General features: G+C 43.9%; 1 protein-coding gene across 2 annotated transcripts in view; it reads right to left on the bottom strand.

Annotated features, from left to right (window-relative positions):
* The window catches only part of STAT1 (signal transducer and activator of transcription 1), a 1065817-nt gene that overhangs the window by 950285 nt on the left and 88748 nt on the right, over positions 1-26784 (bottom strand). For both annotated transcript variants that reach the window (XM_044304320.1, XM_044304319.1), the window contains exon 3: positions 17605-17749. In XM_044304320.1, the coding sequence (XP_044160255.1) occupies positions 17605-17749 (145 nt within the window). The remainder of the gene's footprint in view (positions 1-17604; positions 17750-26784) is intronic.

Consider the following 26784-nt stretch of genomic DNA (forward strand, 5'->3'; position numbering starts at 1 on the left):
GCAGGTCTTATACACCTAATTTGGAGATGCCCCAAGTTATTTAGATAATGGCTTGAAATAGCACATACTATTGATAGAGATTTGGGAGTACAGATATATAATGATCAGGTGGTTATATTGGGTGGAACAATTCATTTAAAGTCTTGAAAGGAGGTAAAACAAGCATTTTGCAAGCTTCTGTTTCAGGCAAGATTGCTTATTTTAATCAACCTTTGGTGTCTGAATGGAAAAAATCTGTTAATAATACAGGGTGATTTTTTTTTAATTTAAATCCGATTTTTTAAGATAAAATGCTTTTTGAGGAAATATATTACCATCCAAAGCTTATTTCATTATGAAATAAAGATTACTTTTTTAATTATGTAGAATAAGGCTGTATATGTTTAATTTTTTGTTAAATTCCATTAATCCATTCACAATGTCATGCTCTTCCAGAGGTTTTTGTAAGATTACTGGGTAGTTTCTCTGCCTACAAGATATTATCACAGATGCTTGGTTTAATTTTGGAGTTCTCAAAACTGAATTTATAACATGAAGAGTTGAGAAAAAGATCTAAATCCTAACTTCTACAAACCTATAAATACAGAATCAACCCCTTCAGTGCTAAGTTTAAAGTTCAGTGAATAGAATATAAACAATATTTTTTCTGATTGTTTGGAGTGGAATAGATCTGCACAAGAAGAAAGTGAAACTAAGTGTAAGGAGGAAAAGGCAAGCAGACAAGGAGTACTACAAAATTAAAGTGAAACTTTCTGAGCACAGTACTGCACAGCCACAGACAGACAAGTCTTTGGATCATCTGTAAAGAATAAATCAAGGCAACTGGGCGTGGCTAACTGCCGGCATGAGCGCACGCACTTGAGAGCGGCTCCGTTCCCTGTACATGGCGCCGCTGCTCCAGTCACTCCGCGCGCTGCGATTCGCGGACAGGCTGTACAACAGTTGGAGCCTGATGATGCTGGGGAACCAGAAATCACACTGAAAGCGGTGTCGGAACAGCTCCTTAAGGCGATCTCCTCCTGCCAGTCCTCCCTCACGTGCAAGATCGAGGAGGTACAGGTGGACCTGCTAAGGCAGGACGTACAGCAGCTAAGGGAGAGAGTGAGGCAGACGGAAGATCGGGTGTCGGCACTGGAGGATTACACTAGGCCTCTGGACACAAGATTGCAAGAAGTAGAGCGATCTGTGGGATTATGGCGGCAGAAGTGCGACGACCTGGAGAATCGGGCCCGCCGCAACAACGTGTGGATCCTAGGTATACCTGAGAGAGCGGAGGGACGGGATCCTGCCAATTTCCTGGAGGTCTGGTTCAAGGCCCAGTTCCCCGATGCCACGTTCTCGGCCGCGCATGCGGTTGAAAGGGCGCATAGGGTACCTGCCAGACCGCCTCCCCCGGAAGCTCCGCCGAGGCCCCTGCTGGCCGGTATGCTCAACTGGAAGTATCGGGACATAATTCTCAGCCAGGAGAGAAGCAAGGGATCGCTGGTGTATGACAATGCTAACGTATCTTTATTCCCGGACTTTTCTGCTGAACTACAGAAGAAGAGGGCCACTTTTGTCTCAGTCAAGAGACGTCTCCGCGAATTAAACCTGCAATACTCGATGGCCTACCCAGCACGTCTCCGTGTGGTTGATGGGGATAGACCACTTTTCTTCACTGACCCATAGAAAGCAGAGGACTGGCTATCTAGGCGCCCAAGACCGCGTTACACGGGATGCTGGGACTTTGCCGCAAGTATTATGTGGTGCTGCACTGAGTAATATGGGTACCTTATGTTCAAGTGTCTGTGATACTACACCTTACCCCTCACTTGTGTATTGCGGGACACTTTCAGTTACCAGGCCTCTAAGAATTATAATGCTGGCTCTTGTTGTTCGCCTTCTCAACTGAAAATGGGTCTGGTTACGTATTATATGTCACTATTTGATGCTCCTTTTATAGTTACAGCTGTGATGCTACATGTACAGGGAATGCTCGGCCACCGGCATGGGCCTGAACACCTATCTTGCCGTACCGGTCCCCGAACACGTTGCCACGAAACTAACGCATTAATGTTTGCACTGGATGTATATCTAGAGCGGTTAGTTCATCATATATGTTATGTTATATGTTTCTACTGTTGTTTAAGGCATGGTCATCTGTGTGTTTAACATGGGCACGGGATGTGAAGAGATTCCTTAGGAGAAGGGAAAATCCCACTGGTTCAGTCAGGGTGATCCTCATTGGTATGGGAGATGTATTGGTGATTGAGCTATGGGTTCTTAAGTAATGATGTCCTGGAATGTGAGAGGCCTGGGCGCACCGAATAAGAGGATTGCGGTATTCTCGCATGTCAGGCGATATTGCCCTCACATACTGGGACTTCAGGAAACTCATTTGACGACAGACACTGGGCACAGAATAGTTAAGTCATGGGTGCAATGGTCTCTGCAAGCGTACGGCACCTCGCACTCCAGAGGAGTGGCAATACTGGTTCGCAAGGGCCTCATATGGGAGCCGCAACAATCTGTTGCAGCCCCTGAGGGGCAATATCTAATGGTGTATGGGTTCATTAATCATGTGCCTTACGTTATTATTAATCTATATAACCCCCCTCCGGCCAGGGTTTCACTCTTGCAGACGACATTGGGATTTGCAGCACAATACCCCTCGGCCCGCTTAATCTGCATGGGCGATTTTAACATGGTCATGGTAGAGGAGCTAGATAGGCACCGTGCACCCGAAATAGATAGATGAGACTTCCTCTGTCACTGTGCTGTCTAGAGTCGCTGCAGAGCTGGGCTGCCTAGATCTCTGGAGACTTAGGAACCCGCGGCTGAGCGAGTACTCCTGCTTCACCCCTGCTAGAGGTGCGCTATCCAGAATTGACTATGCTTTGGGCAATGCTGTGGTGTACACACACCTGATATCGCCTATGTGCCACAAGGCCCTTCAGATCATGCTCCGATTGTAACACGTCTGAATGTTCCTGGCGCCGCCTCTAGGGGAGGTAAGGTGAGGATTCATCCTTTTTGGCTCACTCTGTTTACCCAGAATGATAGGATTCCTGATCAGTTGGAGGTGTTCTTGGAGATGCAGGGGGATGAGACGGAGGGCTTGCTATTGTGGGACACCTTGAAGGCCTACCTGAGGGGCTGCCTGAAATCCTCCTAATTTCTTATGTGAAAAAGAGTACTGCTCGCCAGGAGCTTGAATTGCACTCCAAAGGTAGGGAGACAGAGGCCTCTTTTTGTTTAGACCCCACAGAGGCGAATAGAATTGAATGGATGGCGAGGGGCCGATCCTACATGCTGCACATTAAAGAGAAAAGCGAGCGCAAGTTGTTCTTCATGAAGCAGCAGTCATTTGAATCTGGGAACAGGGCGGGTAAGCTCCTCGCCCAGTTTGCAAGAACTAACTAGATGTCTCTCCCGGTCCTGCGCATACTGAATTCTGAGGGGCAGCTGACGGAATCAGTGGAGGGCATTCTAGACAGTTTCAGATGCTTCTATCAGCCGCTTTATAGCTCCGCAGCTCAATATACGGATGGGGAGCTGTGTGATTATATTGCTGAGGTGTCCCACCCTAAACTTAGCGCGGAGGACAGGCGTCTGCTGGATGTGGACCTATCACTAGAGGAGATTCAGCTAGCTATTCAGGACCTCCCTAAGGAGAAGGCGCCAGGCCCGGACGGGATCCCTGTAGAAGTATATGCCAGATATAGCAAGATCCTGGGACCCCTTAAACTGTACTCAGTCGCTTCAGCGACATCAATTACCTGACACCCTGTATGATGCCACCATTGTAGTAATATTGAAACCAGACAAGGATCCAAATGAATGTGGGTCTTATAGGCCAATCTCACTATTAAATTTAGATTACAAGATATTGACTAGACTCCTTGCCTCCCGCCTGAATAACGTAGTAAATTCCATAATACATCAGGATCAGGCCGGATTTATGCCGGGCAGCACGACTTCTGATAATATTAGAAGGGTGCAGGTTATAGCGCAGATCGGGGCGGCGGAAGGTAGGAGAAGGGCCCTGGCGTCTCTCGACACTGCTAATGCCTTTGATTCTGTGGAATGGCCCTTACTGCTGCAGATCTTGAGAGAATTCGGATTTGGTCCTCAGTTTGTGAGTTGGGTTGAAATACTGTATCAGAGACCTAAAGCTAACATACTAGTGAATGGCACTCAATCTGACTCCTTTGCACTTCACAGGGGTACCAGGCAGGGCTGCCCCCTTTCTCCGCTACCGTTTGCTGTTGTGATAGAGAATCTTGCGCTACGCATTAGACAGGATGAGGCCTTTCTGGGGATCTCCAGAGGGAATAGAGTAGAGAAAATAGGGCTTTATGCTGATGATTTACTCCCGTTTATTGATGAGCCCGAGAGAACTCTCCAGAGTGCAATGGAAGTGATAGAGAGGTTTGGCACTTTTTCGGGCTTGCACATAAATTGGACGAAATCCGCCATCATGTCTCTCTGGACACATGACTGGCCCGGGAGTCTACTTAATTTGCCAGTGGTGGATCACTTTAAATACCACGGTATTGTGATTACTAGAGACCCCCATGTGTCGTGGCAAGAAATATAGACCCTATAGAATCTCTATTCACTGACAAATTTAAGACATGGAAGTCATTGCCACTTTCAGTAATGGGCAGATTGAATTTGGTCAAGACGGTGTTACTTCCGAAGGGTCTATCTCCTGTCACACGCATGTGCCCCAGTCTCTAAGGCCTTCTTTGACAGGCTGCACTCAATGACAGCGGCCTTTGTCTGGGGTGAGGTCTAAACTTCATGGTGGAGTAGCCTTCCCTGACTTTTTTCTGTATTACCTAGCTAGTCAGCTGAAGTATATAGCGGCATGGGGAGCTGCCGGGGCCGGAGTACTGGATGAAAGAGTATCTTAATCTTGCCACCTTGTGGCCTGTGCTGGAGTCCCCTAACCAGGCGCTTGGTAGGCTTCTCCCTGCCCACAAGCTAGCCAACCAAGTCTGGAAGGCGGCCAAACTTAATTCGTACAAGGATTTGCCTGATGCTGATGCTGTTCCTGTTTGGGATAATCCCATGTTTGCGCACCTGGCGAATTTGGAGGGAGTGACGGTTTGGAAAAGGCCATGGGATCCGGTCCTTGGGGGATTTATATATTAGGAGGCGTTTTACGGTCTCTACAGCAATTGCAGGAGAAGTTTGAAATTCCCCACACTCACTTCTATAGATATCTTCAGTTGCGGCATGCCCTAACTGCTCAGTTTAGCGGGGCGAGTAGGAACATCTCTAAGTATCCCTTGATAGGGGTGTTGAGGTCACAGGGCCCTAAGGGTGTAATTTCTGTGTTATATACTCACTTGCTGGGGGAACGCATGGCACTCCACCCTTTGGATGTAGAGGCGAAGTGGAGAGCCTCCATTACTACACTCGATGCTGAGGATTGGGAAGAGGCTCTGCTGGTGCCCACTAAGGTTTCCCCTTCAGTGAATAACAGATTAATTCAGCAGTTTATACTCCATAGAAGCTACTTACCCCCTCTAAGACTACATAGAATGGGGAGTCTCCCAGCAGCAGGTGCCATAGGTGTCAGGAGGAAAGGGCCGACTTCTGGCATTTGATTTGGGGATGTAGTTACCTTCAGGCCTTTTGGAAAGAGGTTGTGGACGTTCTTTCAACAATGGTCCCTGTTCAGCTAGCTATTTGCCCTAAAATTTGCATTCTAGGAGTTCTAGATGAGGAGCAGTGGACACACCATCAGAGGGTATTTTTGGGAGAGGCCCTGTTCATAGCTAGAAAGGCGATAGCACTGAGGTGGATGGCTGACAGGTCTCCTACTGTCAATCAGTGGAAAGTGCTGGTAAATCAAGCTATGTCTATGGAGAAAGTAGTATACACTCATAGAAAGTGCCCGCAGAAGTTTCAGAAGGTATGGGGGGAGTGGTGCTCTTCGTCCCTGACCTTGCAACCCATGCACATGCACTCTGTGTAGATAAGATCCGCATGATCTACCCATGATATTATGTAGTAGTGCACTCAGTGTCTGCTCAGTGCTTCATGGAATACAATGTTATGCTTATACGGATGTGACTGCTTCTGTTCCATAATACCGCCCTTGCTCATATGTTGCTTTTATGTAACACACCATGTAGCCTGGAACTCCCCTGCACGGGTTGTGACTTTTATTTTTTTTTTATGCCTTGCTTTGTGCCCTTTATTAAACTTCAATAAAACAAGTTAAAAAAAAAAATCAAGGCAACTGGACGTACTGTAGATTTCTTGAAAACGTTTCACTCGTTCTTCCAACGAGCCTCCTCAATTCTGAGTGACTGTACAAAAATTCTGGGAATAAATATGTAACTGAATCAACATCTGGTAATTATACCCAGCATTGGGTCAAAGGTGTTGATTTATTATCCTAATTGGAGTCAGTAGGTGATAAAGACTTCCCAGAAAAAGGTGTCAAGACAGCATTGTACGTGAAAGAGGCCATCTACGTAAAAATGGAGAAGCCAAGCTTGAATAGAGGCGGGGGGTTAAGCATCTATTGTCTGCCACATACAATGCTGTCTTGAAACCTTTTTCTGGGAAGTCTTTATCCCCTACTGACTCCAATTAGGATAATGAATCAACACCTTTGACCTAATGCTGGGTATAATTACCAAATGTTGATTCAGTTACACATTTAGTCCCAGAATTTTTGTACAGTCACTCAGAATTGAGAAAGCTCGTTGGAAGAACGAGTGAAACGTTTTCACGAAATCTACAGTACGTCCAGTTGCCTTGATTTATTCTTTACAGATATAGATAGCTATAGGACCAGACATGGGCAAGGTTAATTAAACACTTTATTTACAGATGCCTAGGTAGGCAAATAAACCTATCTTGGCCCAAGTCGAATTAATATATCACTTTTATTCGATATGCATTAAAACCTAAATAAGTGCATAGAACATTATGGTACCGACCATTGAAACAGAAAAGTAAATAGGATATTAAAACCACAGCCACCAAACCACTGTTGTTGACATTGGCTTAGTAACTTAGGAGAAAAAAAGAAAAGAAAAAGGTGAAGGCAGGAGGGGGGGACGTGCACAATCCCTACCCCTGAATACGTGAGGGGGACTTAATTGCCCTCCCACGTTTACACTTTATAGCTGCAGTAAGATCTAGTTGCCTTGCTTTCACATCTGCTACATGTGTGTACTGGTGTGCGACCTGTACCATCAGTACACCCAGGCAAATATAGATACTGCCTATCTCCTGCCTATTAATCCAAACGTGGATGACAATATTGTTTCTCCTAAAGCTACCAGCTACTATCTGTGGTGAATCTGTAATCCAACCGGACTACTCATGGAAGCTACACAGTAGAGAGGTGACCGCACATTAAAACCTAACTCTGCCCCCCCGACATGTTTCGCCAGTAACACTGGCTTCCTCAGGGGTAATGGGCAGCAATGGATGACATCAAACACCGGAGCCTGAAGTAGTGAACATACTGATTGACAGGTATTAGCTACCTATCCTTCATGGGGGAGGTCAAAACCTCAGCCAATCTAAATCCGACACTAAAACTAAACGCCGTATCATAGGGAGGCCGCCGTCACCACAGGAGGGCCGCGTCATTGCTGGTGCGCTGACCCTGCGGCGCATACACTATTTCTTGGGGAGGCCGCCGACGCCACCTAGTTACGTCATCATTGATGACCAATCGATGCGGCGCATGCGCAGACGAGCCGGCGACCGCAAGATGCCGCACGTACGACTGCGCATGAGTTGCGCAGCAACGGGCTGCGCACCGACTCAGAACCCTCCTATTCGCAAGAGAGGGCTAGAGAATACATCAACAGACAGATGGTAAATCATTGGTATAGGATAAATGATAAAACTCAATCGCCTGACACAGATCCCAGGCTGTCCCAAATGGATACCCACATAGTATTGGTGACAAAACCATTCACACTACTACCAAGGGGTACTAAATAACTGTATTTAGGCATATAATGATTACAGACAATATATTAATTGCAGACAGTTTATTAGTAAACCAGTTTCTTATTAAAAACCACTGGCAGTCATGTAATTATAGTAGGCAGGATTATAAGTACTATTTGAACCTGCCTATATCACACTATTGCTCACCTATATATTCCTGATGTCAGTTGTAAAGTGTCCTGGCTGTATTATCCACCCCAATGATGTCAGACCTGTCGCTAATATTAGATACGTGTTTGAAAGTAGATGTTGTAACTCTTATATAAAATATTAAATCCATATAAATATCAATCCAATGCTGATGTCATAGATACTAGTCTGTCTCAACGTCTGATTCAGACCTCAATGTGAGCTAACATTCCTGAATTTACATGTGAAATAACCACAAGATAATAAATTTTCCTCTCATATTTCTAAGAAGGCAGTAAATGCAAAGCCTTCATTAAGCCCCTTTGGGCTACGACTGTCCAAGCGATATATCCACCTGGTTTCTTCTTGTAGAAGAAGCACGTCCAGGTCCCCTTTCCTTGCACCCAAAGATTTTTTTACAGATACCCCAAAATTTGAGTGTCCTATAATTACCACCATGATGGGTTCTCACATGTCTGGAGATTGAGGTATCTGCCGAGGTATTGATGCTACTAATGTGTTGACAGATCCTTCTCCTAAACTGTTGGGATGTGTTGCCAACGTAAATCTTACAGCAAGGGCATTCAATGGCATAGACAATACCTGTGGTCTTACAATTGATGTATTGTCTGATCTGATACTCTCTTTTATCAACAGGATTGACAAAAGACCGGCACTTCCTGACGAGCGGACAGAAAATACAGTCACCACACGGGTAAGTACCTACTAGATTTGATTTCAGCCAGGTGGTCTTAGGTGGAACCGGACGAAAGAAGCTATGGACTAAAGCGTCTTTTAGATTTCTGCCACGCCGATAGGTGACACTTGGATGTTGTGTAATCACTGCCCTCAGGTCGTTGTCCGCCCACAGAACATGCCAGTGCTTCCTAAGGATACCACATACTCTTTTATTTTGAGCATCATAGGTGCCAATGCACCTGATTGTCTGTTTGCTGGAATCCTTGGGTGGAGTAGTCAGGAGCTCTGTCCTACTGGTATTACTTGCCCTGGCAAATGCATGATGTAGCACCTTTTTAGGATAGCCCCTAGCTCGGAACCGATCATATAGGATCTTACTTTCTTTTTGAAAGGTTGCTTCGTCCGAACAGTTCCTGCGGGCCCTGATATATTGGCCAACAGGTATGCCCTTCCTGAGGGGCCTAGGGTGAAAACTGCTCCATTCTAGTAGACTGTTCGTTGCTGTGGGCTTACGATGGACTTCTGAACGAATGTGGCCATCAGGATCCAGGACTAGTTTCAGATCCAAAAAATTAATAGTGCTTTCGTGTATTTCTGACGTAAATGCCATACCTATGGCATTAGAATTAAGTGCTGCAACGAAACAGTGACATTTTTCAATAGTGCCTTCCCAAAGTACCAGTACATCATCGATGTACCTACCCCAAAATAATATGTGTTGTGTAAAATCAGATAAATCAGATGTGAAAACAATAGTATCCTCCCACCACCCTAAGAACAAATTAGCATAATTTGGTGCACATTTACTTCCCATCGCGGTCCCAACAGATTGTAAATAATAGTGGCCGTTAAACAGAAAGTAATTGTGTGTGAGTAAAAATCGAAGGAGAGTTAAAAGAAACTCATTATGTGCGCAAAACTAAATACTCTTAGTTGAAAGATAAGTGGATACTGCCTCAATCCCCAGGTCATGCCTAATATTTGAGTACAAAGCCTCAACGTCGAGGCTGGCCAATTTAGTTTCTGGGGTGACCTGAATGTCCTGGAGCCTGGTGACCACATCCTTAGTGTCCCTAATGTATGAAGGCAAACTGGGGACAAAAGGAGCAATAAATCCATCCACATATTGGCTGATGTTCTCTGTTAAACTATTATTACCGGACACTATTGGTCTACCCGGCACTGGTCGCCTCTGTTTGTGCACCTTTGGAGTCGCATATATAGTGGCAGTCGTTGGATGTGTTTTCAAGAGATATTGATATTCATCTTTTGAGATCAGTTTGTTTACCTTTGCTGTGGTCAAAATGACCTTCAATTCTCCTAAAAACCTCTCAGTGGGATTGCTATCCAACTTTTGATAGGTATCATTCTGCTAGACTAAATCTTCCACCATCTTCTTGTAGTACTGTTTGTCCATTAGGACAATGTTCCCCCCCTTATCAGAAGGTTTAATTATCAGTTCTTCATTCTGACTAAGTTCTTCTAGGGCCCGTTGTTCATCCACCGCAACATTAGCATATGTGGCGGGTATTTTGGTACTCAAAGTCTTTAAATCCCTTGTTACTAATTGTACGAAGGTATCTATATTACCATACTGACTGAACGGGGGGGGGGGGGGGGTACTTAGATTGAGGTTTTAATGTTGAAAGGGGTGCTTCAACTAGATCTTGGGCATTTTCATCAAGGGTGTCCAATGATTCCAATATGGCTAGGGCCTGTCTTTCATTGGTCTGGATCCGTTGGCACTCTCTAGATTGCTGATTGTATAATTTATGGAGGGCAAGCCTTCTAGCAAACAGGTTTATATCCTTAACCCAGTCAAAACAGTGGAAGGGAGGTGTAGGTGTGAAGGACAATCCCTTATTACCCTAAGGTGTTCAGGTCTAAGGGAGAAGCTTGAAAGATTAATCACCCTTAACGGGTCATTTATGTTCTGGCATTGTATGCCCACTTCTCCCTGTCCCTCAGAGATGGGCCTTGACCTAAAAAAGAAGGTAGATTCATGGGCACTGTTGTAGACGGCAGGGGCATAGATGGAGGACAGAAAGACCCAGATGATACAGGAGGCAATGATTGGCCCTGTTGTTGTGAGCTGACTCCTATACCTGGGGTAGCTATTGTCATAGCTGCATTTGTGAAGGGAACAGATCCTTGTGCTTCTTGCCATATCTGACCTGATGTACCACCTGTACCTATCTGGGGGCTAGGTGCCCTCATCTGGTTCGACTGGCCACGACCTCGATATTTACACCTGGACTCAGCAGTATACCTTACCGGGCGGCCTTCCGATCCTGACCAATCAGACTCCGAGAGGTCTGACTGAGATACTCCTTGTCTGTTGATGTTATATCTTTTTGATTGGTTACTCGTATTAGACCTTATGTGGTATATCTGACCAGTGTCAAAATCCCTTTTGTCCCTAATATATTTATTGTGCTTCCTTTCTTTAATTTCAACTTGGAAGGACTCAATATGTTTTTGTAACCTGGACTCCTGTGTGGCAAACTCAGGATGAGACCTAAGATTTTGAATCTGGGAGATGTCCTGCTCTAATTTCCTGGCAGTATCTGCCAGTGACACTTTTTCGAAGTCCAACAGATATTGTTGCATACGCAGTGAGTTCTCCGTTAGCAGTTGTTGCCAACCTTTTATAAACGTGGCATCTTCTTGGTGCGAGTGGGGGACAATATTTATTCTCATGCCCCTAAACACCAGGCCCTGCTGCTGGTATGTTTCTAGACTGGCTACCTCCCATTGAGCTCTGACATATTGCTTATATGTTTTCTGTACATCTTTGAATGCTGTTGATATATCAGTAATATTTATGGGGAGACAGCCAGTGGAGAACACCTGTGCTGCCTCCGTACTGTTGAAAACTGCTTGGGGTGCATTCAAAAGGAAACCTGCCATGTGATGACAGTCACTTGCAAGCAAACCGTAATGAAGCAGATATACCATGACCTGGATAAATGTGTCACGGAAGGTGTACAGAAAACTAGAAGACACAAAATGAAGATCCGACTGACTGCATCCAAAACTAAGGAACCAAAGGGAGAGCCCTGCAACAGACCTGGCTCTCTCCCTAACAGCTCAGCCTATGCAAAAATCTCAATGGTAGATGATCGCATATCCTCGTTCCTCGACTGTATAACACCTGAACACCCTATAATAGTGAGGGGACACAACGAGTCAGGGTCACCCAGAGCCGGTGCAAGGATTTTTGCCAACACAAGCAAAGCTACATTTTGTCGTCCCCCCCCCCCCTCCTCGCATCTCATCTGGCCCTGGTCCCGTCTGCAGCAGCTGGCCTCTGTGTGGTCCTGGTATCTTATCTCTGCTTCAGACAATTGCTGGTTTGAGGACCGTATTTTTCGCCCTCTAAGACGCACCTAGGTTTTAGAGGAGGATAAAAAGAAAAAAATATTTTCCATTACACCTCAGGTCAGACCAGCAATCAGACCCCCAATGTTAATCAGACCTCAGCTAACAGCCCCAATCAGACCCCCAATGTTAATCAGACCTCAGATCAGACCCCCATGTCAGACATCAGCCCCCGTCCATCAGCCCCCCATGTCAGCCATCATGCCGCCATGTAAGCCATCATGCCCCCATGTCAGCTATAAGACCCCCATGTCACATTTCCCCCCCTCCATGTCACATTTTTCCGCCCTCCCCAGGGTGCGCCCTAAGGCAGCCGCTTGGTCTGCCTTATGGTAGCACCGGCCCTGGGGTCACCTGGGATCCAGCAAACAGGAAAACACAAATGAATGAACAAAACTTATCTGTTGAAGACTCAGTAGTAGCATCCAGCATGCACACACTCCAGGAAGTTGTATAAACCGCAAAGTGATGCAGTATGGGAAGGGATTTAAAGGGATGCAATCAGTGCAACTACATGACAGCTGAGAGAGGCTAATGAAATGAGAAAACGAAAGCAAAACAAAAGGAACCTCAAGGAGGAGGTTCTGAAGAACGTCTGTCAGAGCTTCTCAGATGTCTGGTGGTGACAAAATGAGAACCTTCACAGACAAGTCTTTGGATCTTTTTGTGTGTATGACCTAAGGTTTATCACATTCTTTCCTTGGAGGAAAAAAACTATAATGGCAGCAGGCCGTAAAAGAGACCCAGTTTGGCAATATTTTAATGAAGTTCCTTTACCTATCGGTAAGGCAGGCATGCGTGCAAAATGCAAACACTGCAACAAATAAATGCAAGGCCTGGTGGCCCGAATGAGACAACATCATGAGATGTGCTGTGATGAAGATGACCAAAGAAACATATTTTTCTCCTTCCTAAGTATAACAGAAAAATTGTCCAAATATGAATCTTTATGTAAAAAACTATGATTTAAATCAAGCCTTACTGACTAGTGATTTAAATCAGTTTGATTTAAATCAAATCCACCCTGTAATAATATGATATGACAAAAATGGAAAGAATAAGCTGGCATAATAAGGGCATAAAAAAAGATCATCTTGAGCAGATATGGAATCAATGGCATACTGGTATATACGGTCGTCGTTCCCACCCCCCCCCCCCCCCTTATGGGTGGTGGGCAGGTATGGGATTTGTTTGGTAATAATATGCATTTGTATCAATTTAAAGAAACAGGGGGCACACCAAATGGTCCAAGGAGTGCAAAAGGGTGGCAAAAAAAAAATAAATAGTACAAAAAACACCTGACCCAAGAGAGTCAAAAGAACCACCCCATCAATGCACATCCAACAATCAGTCAATAATAAAATATATGAAATGTATTAGACACCAACAAACACACATTTAAAATTGTATACAAATAGAACAAAGTGCAGTATACAAAATAATATAAGTAACCGACACAATGAAATGTAAACCAGCTATATAAAAAATGTCCTATGGACAACATGGGGAAAATGTAGAATAAAGTCAGGCCGCTGAATGAATAAAGACAGACCAAAATGAGATCAAGTATCAAGAGCCAAAAACCTACATAAACAGCTGGTGCAGTGGACCTGGCAACATGAGAAACACCCAACGCGCATCGCCGGCGCAGTCTGGCTTCCTAAAGGGTAATGAGCTACATGTTGGAGTGTCAAATAATATAGAGCAGTCAATAAAATATAATAGTATTCACCTGTGCAGTGGAGATAATGGAGGCGGTGCAGCAGCATGTCAAACACAGCAGTGAGCCATGAACCGGAAAAAGTAGGGTCACATGACCAGCAGTGAAAGGCTGATGCGTTCCACCGGCCCAATCACTGCTGTAAAGCACAAATGAAGCAATAGAGTAAAATGAATTAAACTCAACAAAAGAATATCGCAGAGGTACTTACAAACCGGATTCCAAAAAAGTTGGGACACTATACAAATCGTGAATAAAAACTGAATGCAATGATGTGGAGGTGCCAGCTTCTAATATTTTATTCAGAATAGAACATAAATCACGGAACAAAAGTTTAAACTGAGAAAATGTACCATTTTAAGGGAAAAATATGTTGAATCAGAATTTCATGGTGTCAACAAATCCCCAAAAAGTTGGGACAAGGCCATTTTCACCACTGTGTGGCATCTCCCCTTCTTACAACACTCAACAGACGTCTGGGGACCGAGGAGACCAGTTTCTCAAGTTTAGAAATAGGAATGCTCTCCTATTCTTGTCTAATACAGGCCTCTAACTGTTCAATCGTCTTGGGCCTTCTTTGTTGCACCTTCCTCTTTATGATGCACCAAATGTTCTCTACAGGTGAAAGATCTGGACTGCAGACTGGCCATTTCAGTACCCGGATCCTTCTCCTACGCAGCCATGATGTTATGATTGATGCAGAATGTGGTCTGGCATTATCTTGTTAAAAAATGCAGGGTCTTCCCTGAAAGAGATGACGTCTGGATGGGAGCATATGTTGTTCTAGAACCTGAATATATTTTTCTGCATTGATGGTGCCTTTCCAGACATGCAAGCTGCCCATGCCGACATGCACTCATGCAACCCCATACCATCAGAGATGCAGGCCTCTGAACTGAGCGTTGATAACAACTTGGGTTGTCCTTGTCCTCTTTGGTACGGATGACATGGCATCCCAGATTTCCAAAAAGAACTTCGAATCGTGACTCATCTGACCACAGAACAGTCTTCCATTTTGCCACACTCCATTTTAAATGATCCCTGGCCCAGTAAAAACGCCTGAGCTTGTGGATCTTGCTTAGAAATGGCTTCTTCTTTGCACTGTAGACTTTCAGCTGGCAATGGCGGATGGCACGGTGGATTGTGTTCACTGACAATGGTTTCTGGAAGTATTCGTGAGCCCATTCTGTGATTTCCTTTAAAGTAGCATTCCTGTTTGTGGTGCAGTGTCGTTTAAGGGCCTGGAGATCACGGGCATCCAGTATGGTTTTACCGCCTTGACCCTTACGCACAGAGATTGTTCCAGATTCTCTGAATCTTCGGATGACGATGCAAAGTCTTTGAAATTTTTCGCTGGGTAACACCTTTCTGATATTGCTCCACTATCTTTCTGCGCAACATTGTGGGAATTGGTGATCCTCTACCCATCTTGGCTTCTGAGAGACACTGCCACTTCATGTTGCCAATTGCCATAATTAGTGTTAATTGGTCTTCCAGCTCTTTGTTATGCTCAAATTTACTTTTTCCAGCCTCTTATTGCTACTTGTCCCAACCGTGAAAATTTGAATCAACTTATTTTTCCTTTAAAATGATACATTTACTTGGATTAAACGTTTGATCTGTCATCTACGTTCTATTACAAATAAAATATTGACATTTGCCATCTCCACATCATTGCATTCAGTTTTTATTCACAATTTGTTTAGTGTCCCAACTTTTTTGGAATCCGGTTTGTGTATGTATGTATGTATGTATGTATGTATGTATGTATGTATGTATGTATGTATATATATATATATACACACATACATACATACATACACACACACACCGCTCTATTTATAAAAAAAATAAAAAATTATTTCCTTTTCCATTATTTTATGTATATAATAATTAATTCCTTACAGCTTCACCTTCACTCACTTGATTTGCACTTTTCTTTTTTCTCTTATTTTTTTTTCATTCACTTTGATGCATGTGCACATCACTTCACCATTTTTCACTTACCGGTATACACTTTGCCACTTTTATTTTAATATATTTATTTAGCTTCATCAATTATCACTATTTTAATCTTCTCACAGCGTATGTATTGCATTATATATTTTTATCAAATATGCTTCATAATTTTTTATGATTATAATTTTTTGCATTTATAGTGATGTCACAAATTTAATAATCTTTTCTTTCACAAAATTTTGTTATTTATATATTAACATAACTATGGACTAATTATTCATTATTGGCCCCTGCTGTATGTGTATATTCATATTTATGTACATATTTTTGTATACTCAACATTTAATATATAGACATAATATACGTTTGTTTCAGGCATATGCAGTCATCCCCAGGGCTTAACATACCCCTCCTATACTCCCCTACACTCCCCTCTACGCACAGTGTGCTGTCCGTGGCTATTTATTTTGCTTATTGAGCGCATCGAGCGTCCCACCCATGTCTGTGGAGCACACAATGCGTTCCACTGCGGCTCTTCCCTTCCGGTCATGTGTTACCCGCACATCCGGTTTTACGATCATCACAGAGGCTCTTCCGTTCCTCGGAATAAGCGGTCCGATTTATTTCTATTCATTTCGGTTGCCGATGCATGTGTGTCATAGTAATAAGTACCTCTGCGATATTCTTTTGTTGAGTTTAATTCATTTTACTCTATTGCTCCATTTGTGCTTTACAGCAGTGATTGGGCTGGTGGAACGCATCACGCGTTCCACCTGCCTTTCACTGCTGGTCATGTGACCTTCCTTCATTTGGTTCATGGCTCACTGCTGTGTTTGACATGCTGCTGCACCACCTCCATTATCTCCACTGCACAGGTGAATACTATTATATTTTATTGACTGCTCTATATTATTTGACACTCCAACATGTAGCTCATTACCCTTGAGGAAGCCGGACTGTGCCGGCGAAACGCGTTGGGCGTTTCTCATGTTGCCATGTCCACTGCACCAGCTGTTTATGTGGGTTTTTGGCTCTTGATATTTGATCTCATTTTGGTCTGTCTTTATTCATTCAGCAGCATGAACTTATTCTACATTTTCCTCATGTTGTCCATAGGACATTTTATATACAGCTGATTTACATTTCATGTCCCCACTGAGCGGACGCTCAGTGGATTCTGTTTGTGTCGGTTACTTATATTATTTTGTATACCGCACTTTGTTCTATTTGTATACAATTTTAAATGTGTGTTTGTTGGTGTCTAATAAATTTCTGATATTTTATTATTGACTGATTGTTGGATGTTCATTGATGAGGTGGTTCTTTTGACTCTCTCGGGTCAGGTGTTTTATGTAATATGCATTTGTATGATAGTGTATTGTTTTTTTTCTTTTTCTGGATTTTTATAATATATGTGAAAATGAATAAATAAAAAATAAAAAAAGTTATATTATGTGTGCCCTCTGTGTATGTATAAAAGTATATGTATCCCAGTAGACTTTATATGTGTACATAGAGATATTTGTAGTCCATAATTGTATTCCATTTACACTAAGGACTGTGGATCCTTTGGCTTGTAAGTGTTTATGGGTGTGTAGATTATATATATATGCTATTTATGCAGGAGAACAAAAACATGTAAGGACAACACAGACTTTTTTCACAACAAAGTCATGTAAACACACCTCTAATGCTGGTAATTTAGTAACAAAGTGATATGTAAAAATGTAACTATACAACACCTGTAGATTGCGTTTGCTTTTCCGAATGTTATGCTGCAACAAGAAGTTGCTTTCCAAGGAAAATCTGCTATATTGATCATCCAACTGTGACAGAAGTCCATGAAACAGAATTGTGGCTAGAGAGACATTGAATGAGGCATGTTCCCTAAAAAAGAAACATTCACATTTACAAATTAAACTTCTATATAAAAAAAAAAAAAAAGTACATACAACTTTGTAGTAGGTCAAAAAATGACAAATTCTACAAAAACTAATTTGAATACATTATATTAAATATTAATCTTGACGGGTGAAAGTTGGTGTCCACTTATAATTTTTTTTTTCTACCTTAATTTTCAACTGTGTGCTACACACAGATTCATAAAAGTCAATGATAAATCACAACTCTGATTTTCTGCACAACCAAAGGCCCCGATACAGTCATTGGGGTTGATTAGCTCTGTTTATGTGCTAGACCTGGTAAATCCTTAATTTTCATTGCTCTGCAGAACAGAGCAGAACAACAGAATTGATATTGCTGGTGTGATCCGAGCCTTATTGCCTCAATTACGGTATGTTTATGTGAATTTACAGTGGCTTTGTTGAAAGCGTTTAAAGTTTTGTCTCAAAGCACAAAATGAGAATATACTCTATCAATCTGAACACTTCATCCTCAGCCTTAAAAGGGAATGTGTCACCAAAAATGTGAACATGCCAGTTAAAACCAGATAGTAATACACATCCTTTTTTCTAGTCTGTTTTTATTTTCGGATATGGTAGATTTATTCTATTTCCAGAACATGAATATGGGGGTGGAACTTTTGCCTGAGCTATTCTTAACAGCATTTAGAAGGCATTAAGAATAAATAAAAAAAATTGCTTTATGGCAGCCCCACAGACTGGAGGGGACCTCATTGACTTATATGGGAGAGTTTTCCAGACTTGCTCTGTGACCTTTGCAGAAGTCATTGTTAGGGATGAGCGAATGTCTAAAAAATTCAATTTGGTCGGTTCGCCGAATTTTCCAAAAAGATTCGATCCAATTTTTTTACGTCAAATAACGTAAAAAAAAAAAACAAACAAAAAAAACAGCTATTTCCTGCCTGCAGAGAGCCTGTATAGTGTGTAGAACACTGTCTTGCAGAAACACGCATAGGGAGTCTGCTGTGGTAGTAAAACAATACTGTGAGTTAGTATGACACAGATGAAAGGCGTCGCTCTTAGAATCACTGCACACTTCACTTATTTGAGCAGTTATGGGGCCAAAACTGACCAAATTACTCAAGTGTGAACTCAGACTTACAGGTCAATTTTAGCGCCAGGTATAAAGAATCATGCAGAGGCCCAAGATCCTATTATAGCGTGAAAGAGTGCACTCCTATTACACCGTCGTCAGCTTATTACACGTAGATTTCTACAGAACTTATTCTATTAAACGTTTATACAAGTAGACCCCCCCTGACAGAGTGGAGAGGGTGTCAGCAGTAAGTTTGTTTACGTCTCTGAATATTATGCCCTTCCTCTGATCCCTCAGAACAATAACACCCCAAAAACAGATCCTGTCTGTTGAGCATCCGCCTTCACTCGGTCAGCATTTGTTCAGTAATCCATTAGTATTGCTAAAGCCAAAAAAAAAAAAAAACAGGAGTGGATCCAAAACACAGATGACACATGAATGGAATATTTGCATGTCTTCTGTGTTTTGTACCCACTCCTTTTGGCTACCAAATCATAAGCCAATTCTCATGCAAAATAGGGACCATGTCAAACAGGCCTTACAGCTGCTATATAGACAGGGTCCGTTGTGCATCTCATTTTTCCTTCCTTCTAACAGATCAAAAGGAGGGTCAAATAAAGGATTATGTCAACCAGGCCAGAAAGGCAAAACAGTGGCCCAGTCATGGAGTGATGATGTGGCAGCGACATGAGGAGTACAAAAAGATCCGCAGCACTCGCCATTGTAGAAAATCCAGTGGTGGTTTTATTTAAAAAAAAAACAGCAAGGTGATGCAACGTTTCGACCTTCCTCTGTCTTTTTCAAGCAATACAATGAATTAGCAAACATGTGTCTTATATAGTGCCCTATGGGTTGGATTAGCCCTCCCCAGGTAAAGTGATACATCCTCATCAATATATGTTCATACGTCACCATATACAATCATTAGTATAAAACCTTCCAGTGTAATATACAATCTTATGGGTTAATATTACCTCCTACATAGAGATGGCGTCCCCGCGTTTTGGCCTATGTCACATGGACTCTGGTGTCACGCGGACACGCATCCCCGCGTTTTGGCCTATGTCACATGGACTGGTGTCACGCGGACATGCATCCCTGCGTTTTGGCTTACGTCACATGGACTCTGGAGGCTCTATGCTGGAAAATAACTGATCAGGCATATCCCAATGTATTCTGAATGGAAAGAAATCTGTCCAGTTTGCATCAGGATGTCATCTATTTAGTCTATGGCGATTCAAAATACAAATTTATTCAGCACAAAACGGATTTTATGATGAAAGAGTAGTAAAACATTAAAGTTTATAAATTTGGTAACGTGATGTATCAACACACAGAATAAAAAATAAATCATAAAACAGAATTGCTAGAGTCACCAGCACCAAACCCTCCCCCCCCCCCCCCCCCCCCCCCTAAACATTCTCAAACATTCTAAAGAAAAACAAAACAAAGATAACAAAAGGTGTAGTGCTTCTTTCTTCCATCACAGCTTGATAACAATAGATGGACAATGTTGGGGGTTGGTCACAACAGGAGTGAGATACATTGCTGTTGGTTACAATACTGACACAGATGTGCCCATAAGTGTATATAAATAACAGACAAACAAACACAAAGGACAAACAAATACTTTTATTTGTCTTTACCTAATATTAATAACCACTTATTATTAGCTCCATTTTTAACTTTTTAATAAGAAAATAACAAAAAAGACAACATAAAACAGTTCTTTTTTTAACTGAAGGCTATATGCCATAAGCAAGGTGTAAGCCAATGTCCTATCAGGGAGACAAGTAACATTAGCATACCTCACAATGGCAGCCTGAGACATATTAAACTAGCTCTCAAACCAAAAGGAGAAAGCCAGTAAGTCTCAATATTACTCTATTTTGGATTTCTAGGGGTCCTGTGCACCAGTTGTTACCATTGGGGTGAAAACAATAGTAATTTTTTTTTTTTACGCTAGCTAACTCCTCTTTCACTGCTTAAGAGGGCTGCATAAAAATGTTCTGTTTTCTAATTGTCTGAATACAGTAAATTCAAATAACCTTTCTATAATGTTTTGTAGGGATCGACCGATATTGATTTTTTAGGGCCGATACCGATAATTTGTGAACTTTCAGGCCGATAGTCGATAATTTATACCGATATTCTGGGAATTTTCATTTTTGAAAAAAAAAATAAAAAATTCCCACAAATCTGCAGAAAATTAATGTTTATTGTTAATGTGTATTTTTATTTTTTTGTAAATCTTTCTTTTTCATTTATATTTAATATTTTGGTGTTTTTATTACTTTTTTTTTTTTTTTTTTAACTAACTTTTAGCCCCCTTAGGGACTAGAGCCCTTGTCCTATTCACCCTGATAGAGATCTATCAGGGTGAATAGGAGCTCACACTGTCCCTGCTGCTCTGTGCTTTGTGCACACAGCAGCATGGAGCTTACCATGACAGCCAGGGCTTCAATAGCGTCCTGGCTGCCATGGTAACCGATCGGAGCCCCAGCATTACACTGCTGGGGCTCCGATCGGAGATGCAGGGGAGAGGGAATCCTGTGGGGGGCGCACTGCGACTTGGGGGAGGGGGGGCGCACCACTGCTTAATACTGGGGGGGCGCACTGCGCCACCAATGCTTAATACTGGGGGGGCTTGGGGGGGGAGGCGCACTGCGCCACCAATGCCTAATATTGGGGGGGAGGGGGGCGCACTGCGCCACCAATGTCTGATACTGGGGGGCTTGGGGGGGGCGCACTGCGCCACCAATGAAGCTTAATCTCTAATTTATTCATATACAGGAGGCGGGAGCTGGCTGCAGGATCACATAGCCGGCTCCCGACCTCTATGAGCTGTAGCTGCGATCCGCGGCACCTGAGGAGTTAACTACCGCAGATCGCAGCTACAGCTCATAGAGGCCGGGAGCCGGCTATGTGATTCTGCAGCTCCCGCCTCCTGTATATGAATGAATGATAGATTAATCTTCATTGGTGGCGCAGTGGCCATAGCTCCTCCCCTCCTCTTGTCCCCTGTCCTCCCATTGGCTGGAGCGGCAGCAGCAGCACAGGGGGAGGAGACACTGCTCCTTCTCCCCTGTGCTGCTGCTGAGGGAACACGGAGAGCGCTGTCAGCAGCGCGATCTGTGTTCCCAGGACGTTATCGGAATATTGGCAAAATAAATGCAGATACCGATAACGTTCAAAATCCTGAATATCGGCCGATAATATCGGTAAATCCGATAATCGGTCGATCCCTAATGTTTTGTCAAGTAAGCTAATTTGCATAAATAAGGACAAGATATTGCAAACAGTGTTCCAGCTGATAAACCAGGCAGGCAGATAGCAGAGCAGAGAGACACCGCAGCAGGGAGGAGTGTAATCTGATCCTAGAGTGCAAGACAACCCCGCCCACCCCGGCCTGCAACCAATCAGAGCTCAGGCAAGCAGCTCTGAGTCACACACTGTACAGGGAGTCTAAGAATCGAATGAGTCTGTATACTCATTCGATTCTTTGAGTTAAAAGAATCGTGAGTCACTCGAACAGTTTACACTGAGGCTGATGACCAGGCTGCAGCAGTGATGAGGTTAAGGGACAGGCAGCAGTCAGCAGAGAGATAAGAGAAGTGACAGGACACACAGTTTAGATTACAGGTTGAATTAACCCTTTAGGGTCAAATTGTCTTCTCAAGGAGATACATTTACTCCTCCATTTTAATTATATTTACCCCAGTGTTAAATTCATTCTCTATGGGCCCGGACGTGAAGCGGAGAGCATATTATGTGCTCTCCGCTTCCGCGGAGCGCGGCCCTGAACTTCCGGTCCGCAGCTTGGCAAAAGATAGAATATGTCCTATTCTTGTCCACAACTTCGGACAAGAATAGGCATTTCTATAGCGGGTGCCGGCCGGGTGTGTTGCGGACCAGCAATTTGCGGGTCCGCAACACACCATGGACATGTCAATGGACGCTTACACACAGGGTTTTAAAGAATAATCTTCCTGACTCAGACCAAAAGCCAAGTCAGCAAGTGGATCGAAGCTTCTGCGCATGCGCATTGCGCAGCCTAAGCTTCGTTTCACTTGCTTCTTGTTAGCTCAGCGAATGAGCCAAAGATTCGATTCATGAATCGAAGATCCGAACTTCCCATCTCTACGGGCAATAAGACTATGGATCCAATAGATGGCGCTGTTCATAATGTTAAGTAGGCTAATATGCATATTTATGAAGCTCCAGATGACGTCTCTCCCTGCACTATATACACTGGAAAATGGCTGAATCCAAGATGGCTGAGGCTATTTATAGGGCTGTGACATCAAAGGGGCTGGCTGGCTGCTGATTGGCTGCATGCATGGCATTGTGGGTGCTCCCTTGTTTCCAGAGTTCTTTGCCTAACACGTGCAGCAACCATTTTAGAAAAAATACAATTCGCTACCACGAAGCACAAGGAAATTCGGCTTCAGTGCGAATCAAATTTTTCCTGAAATTTGAATAGAATTTCACTTCGTCAACTTCGATTCACTCATCTCTAGTCATTGTAAAAGGAAAGTAAAAATAAGCTTTTACAATCACCTATTGTGAATACACAGAGCAGATAACATTACAGTCAGGATTAGAATGACAGACAAGGAGAAAACTGCAGTAAAGTGATCTGTACAGACCAAGAAGTAGCACCTATTAATAGGCTTAGAGGCAAGTGCAAAGACTGCAGGATTATATTGTTTTTGCTTAAGTATAGATATTGATATGGAAAATTAAAAATACAATAAAAATTGTTTAACTCCTTCCAGGCCAGCACCGTACTAGCATGGCGCTGGTCGGGTCTTTAAATATGGCTCCCGCTCCCCACCATGGGGTGCCTGCTATTTCATACATTTAAGTCTACTTTGACACTCGCGTTTTGGCTATCCGTTTGTAAGATTCGTTCAGGGCTCTCAAAAGCGGTCCAAAACGGATGTTTGCATTCTAATGCATTCTGAATGGAAAAGGATCCACTCAGAATGCATCCGTTTGCATCTCTTCAGTCCCCTTTCCGCTTTGGAGACTAACACCAAAACGCTGCTTGCAGCGTTTTGGTGTCCGTCTGATGATAATGAGCTAAACGGATCCATCCTGCCACACAATGTAAGTCAATAGGGACAGATCAGTTTTCACTGACACAATCTGGCACAATAGAAAACGAATCCGTCCTTCATTGACTTTCAATGATGTTCAAGACAGATCCGTCTTGGCTATGTTAAAGATAATACAAACGGATCCGTTCTGAATGGATGCAGACGTTTGCATTATCTGAATGGATCCCTAACACTTCGGATGCATTGGTCAATCCTGATCGCTGCATCCGAGCGAAAACACGAAAGCATGCAATTCCGGGTATGCTCCGGCTCCCTCCAGCGGAGATCAGAGGAGACCGAACTTGTATGCGTCAGTCCCTGTCATTGAGAATGACAGGAGGCTGCTGCATAGTGTTGCCTGTGGGAGGGCTCCATAGGAAACTTTTACATTTCTCACTGACTAAAATGCTAATGAATTGGAGTCCATCAGAATAGCAATCTAATGATTGCTTGTTATAGTTCCATATGGGAACCATAAAAAAGTGCATAAAAATAAATAAAATAATGGGGGTCATTTAACAAACTGGTGTAAAGTAGTACTGTATTAGGCTACTTTCACACTAGCGTTCGGGGCTCCACTTGCGAGTTCCGTTTGAAGGCTCTCACAAGCGGCCCCGAACGGATCCGTACAGCCCCAATGCATTCTGAGTGGATGCGGATCCGCTCAGAATGCATCAGTTTGGCACCGTTTGGCCTCCGCTCCGATCAGCAGGCGGACACCTGAACGCTGCTTGCAGCGTTTTCGTGTCCGTCTGGCCGTGCGGAGCCAAACGGATCCGTCCAGACTTACAATGCAAGTCAACGGGGACGGATCCGTTTGACGTTGACACAATATGGTGCAATTTCAAACGGATCCGTCCCCCATTGACTTTCAATGTAAAGTCAGGAGTCCCTATTAATATACCATCAGATCGGGGTTTTCTCCGATCCGATGGTATATTTTAACTTGAAGCGTCCCCATCACCATGGGAACGCCTCTATGTTAGAATATACCATCGTATTTGAGTTACATCGTAAAACTCAGATTCGACAGTATATTCTAACACAGAGGCGTTCCCATGGTGATGGGGACGCTTCATGTTAGAATATACTGAGAACTGTGTACATGACTGCCCCCTGCTGCCTGGCAGATGCCCCCTCCTCCTGTAATTAACTTATTGGTGGCCAGTGCGCCCCCCCTGTATTAATTGTAGCCAGTGCGCCCCCCCCCCCCCCCTCTAAATTCATCGGTGGCCAGTGCGGATTCCAAGTATTAGGACCAGTGCGGGCCCCCCCCCCCCCCCCCCCCCCACCCATCATTGGTGGGTGGCAGCGGAGAGTACCGATCTGAGTCCCAGTTTAAATCGCTGGGGCTCCGATCGGTTACCATGGCAGCCAAGACGCTATTGCAGTCTTGGCTGCCATGGTTACTTAGCAATAAATGCAAGCATTATACTTACCTGAAGAGCTGCGATGTCTGACCGGCCGGGCGCTCCTCCTACTGGTAAGTGACAGGTCTGTGCTATAGGCAATGCGCCGCACAGACCTTTCACTTACCAGTAGGAGGAGCTCCCGGCCGGACACAGACATCGCTGCTCTTCAGGTAAGTATAATGCTTGTATTTATTGCCAAGTAACCATGTCAGCCGACTGCAATAGCGTATTGGCTGCCATGGTAACCTATCGAAGCCCTAGCGATTTAAACTGGAACTCCGATCGGTACTCTCCGCTGCCACCAATGATTGGGAGGGGTCACAATACTTGGAACCTGCACTGGCCGGCCACCAATGAATATAGAGGGAGGGGGGCCGCACTGGTCATATTTAATACTGGGGAGGGAGGGAGGGGGAGGCCGCACTGGTTACAATTAATACTGGGGAGGGAGGGGGGGCCGCACTGGCCACCAATAAGTTAAATACAGGAAAGGGGGGGAGGTCTGCCCCCTGCTGCCTGGCAGCAGGGGGCAGTCATGTACACAGTTCTCAGTATATTCTAACTTAAACGTCCCCATCACCATGGAAACGCTTCTGTGTTTAGAATATACTGTCAGATCTGAGTTTTCCCGAAGTGAAAAATCAGATCTGAAATAAACAGTTATGCAAACGGATCCGTTCTGAACAGATGCAAGCGTTTGCATTATAGGAGCGGATCCGTCTGTGCAGACACCAGACGGATCCGCTCCTAGCACAAGTGTAAAGTAGCCTTAGTTGTCCATAGCAACCAATCAGATTCCACCTTTCATTTTTTACAGCACCTTTGGAAAATAAAAGGTGGAATCTGATTGGTTGCTATGGGCAACTAAGTCACTTCTACTTTGTGGTAGTTTCATAAATCTCCCCCAAAGTTTTTAAAAATTAAAAAAATATAGAATATCGGGCGGAATTGATGATGTAGGCAAGTTACGTTACGCCCTACTCCTGCCATGCCCCACCGCATCTCCCGGGCCGGCGTTAGGAGCTGCTCCCAAGCCCTAGAAAGATTGATCGATCCTCTGTGGTGGCTGCGCTCCATGACCGTAGCGGTTCGTTACAGTGGTACCTGTAAGGCTGGTGTGTCCAGACCTTGCTGATTACTCTTCTGCCCGGACCCACGAGGCTCCTTTACTCTCCGCTGCCTCCCCTGTACGAAGACCCCTCTCGATATAAATGAAGCTTGGAGCTCACTGAAGTTTTTTCTATCTCACCTCCTCATGATCTCCTGCCCTCTGACCGACTCTGTCTCCCAGACCTTATAGATCCTATTCCTGCTTTCGTTCTGGCCGCCAGTTTTCCCATCCCGTCTGTCCCTTTCGTGGATTCCTCTGCCAGCTCCTTTTTCATGCTGTATGTCCTGCGTCTCGCTGAGCTGCTGTAGCCTGCTGACTTTTCACAAGAAGATCAGTGAG

The sequence above is a fragment of the Bufo gargarizans genome, chromosome 8, assembly GCF_014858855.1.
Source record: "Bufo gargarizans isolate SCDJY-AF-19 chromosome 8, ASM1485885v1, whole genome shotgun sequence".
NCBI lineage: Eukaryota > Metazoa > Chordata > Amphibia > Anura > Bufonidae > Bufo > Bufo gargarizans.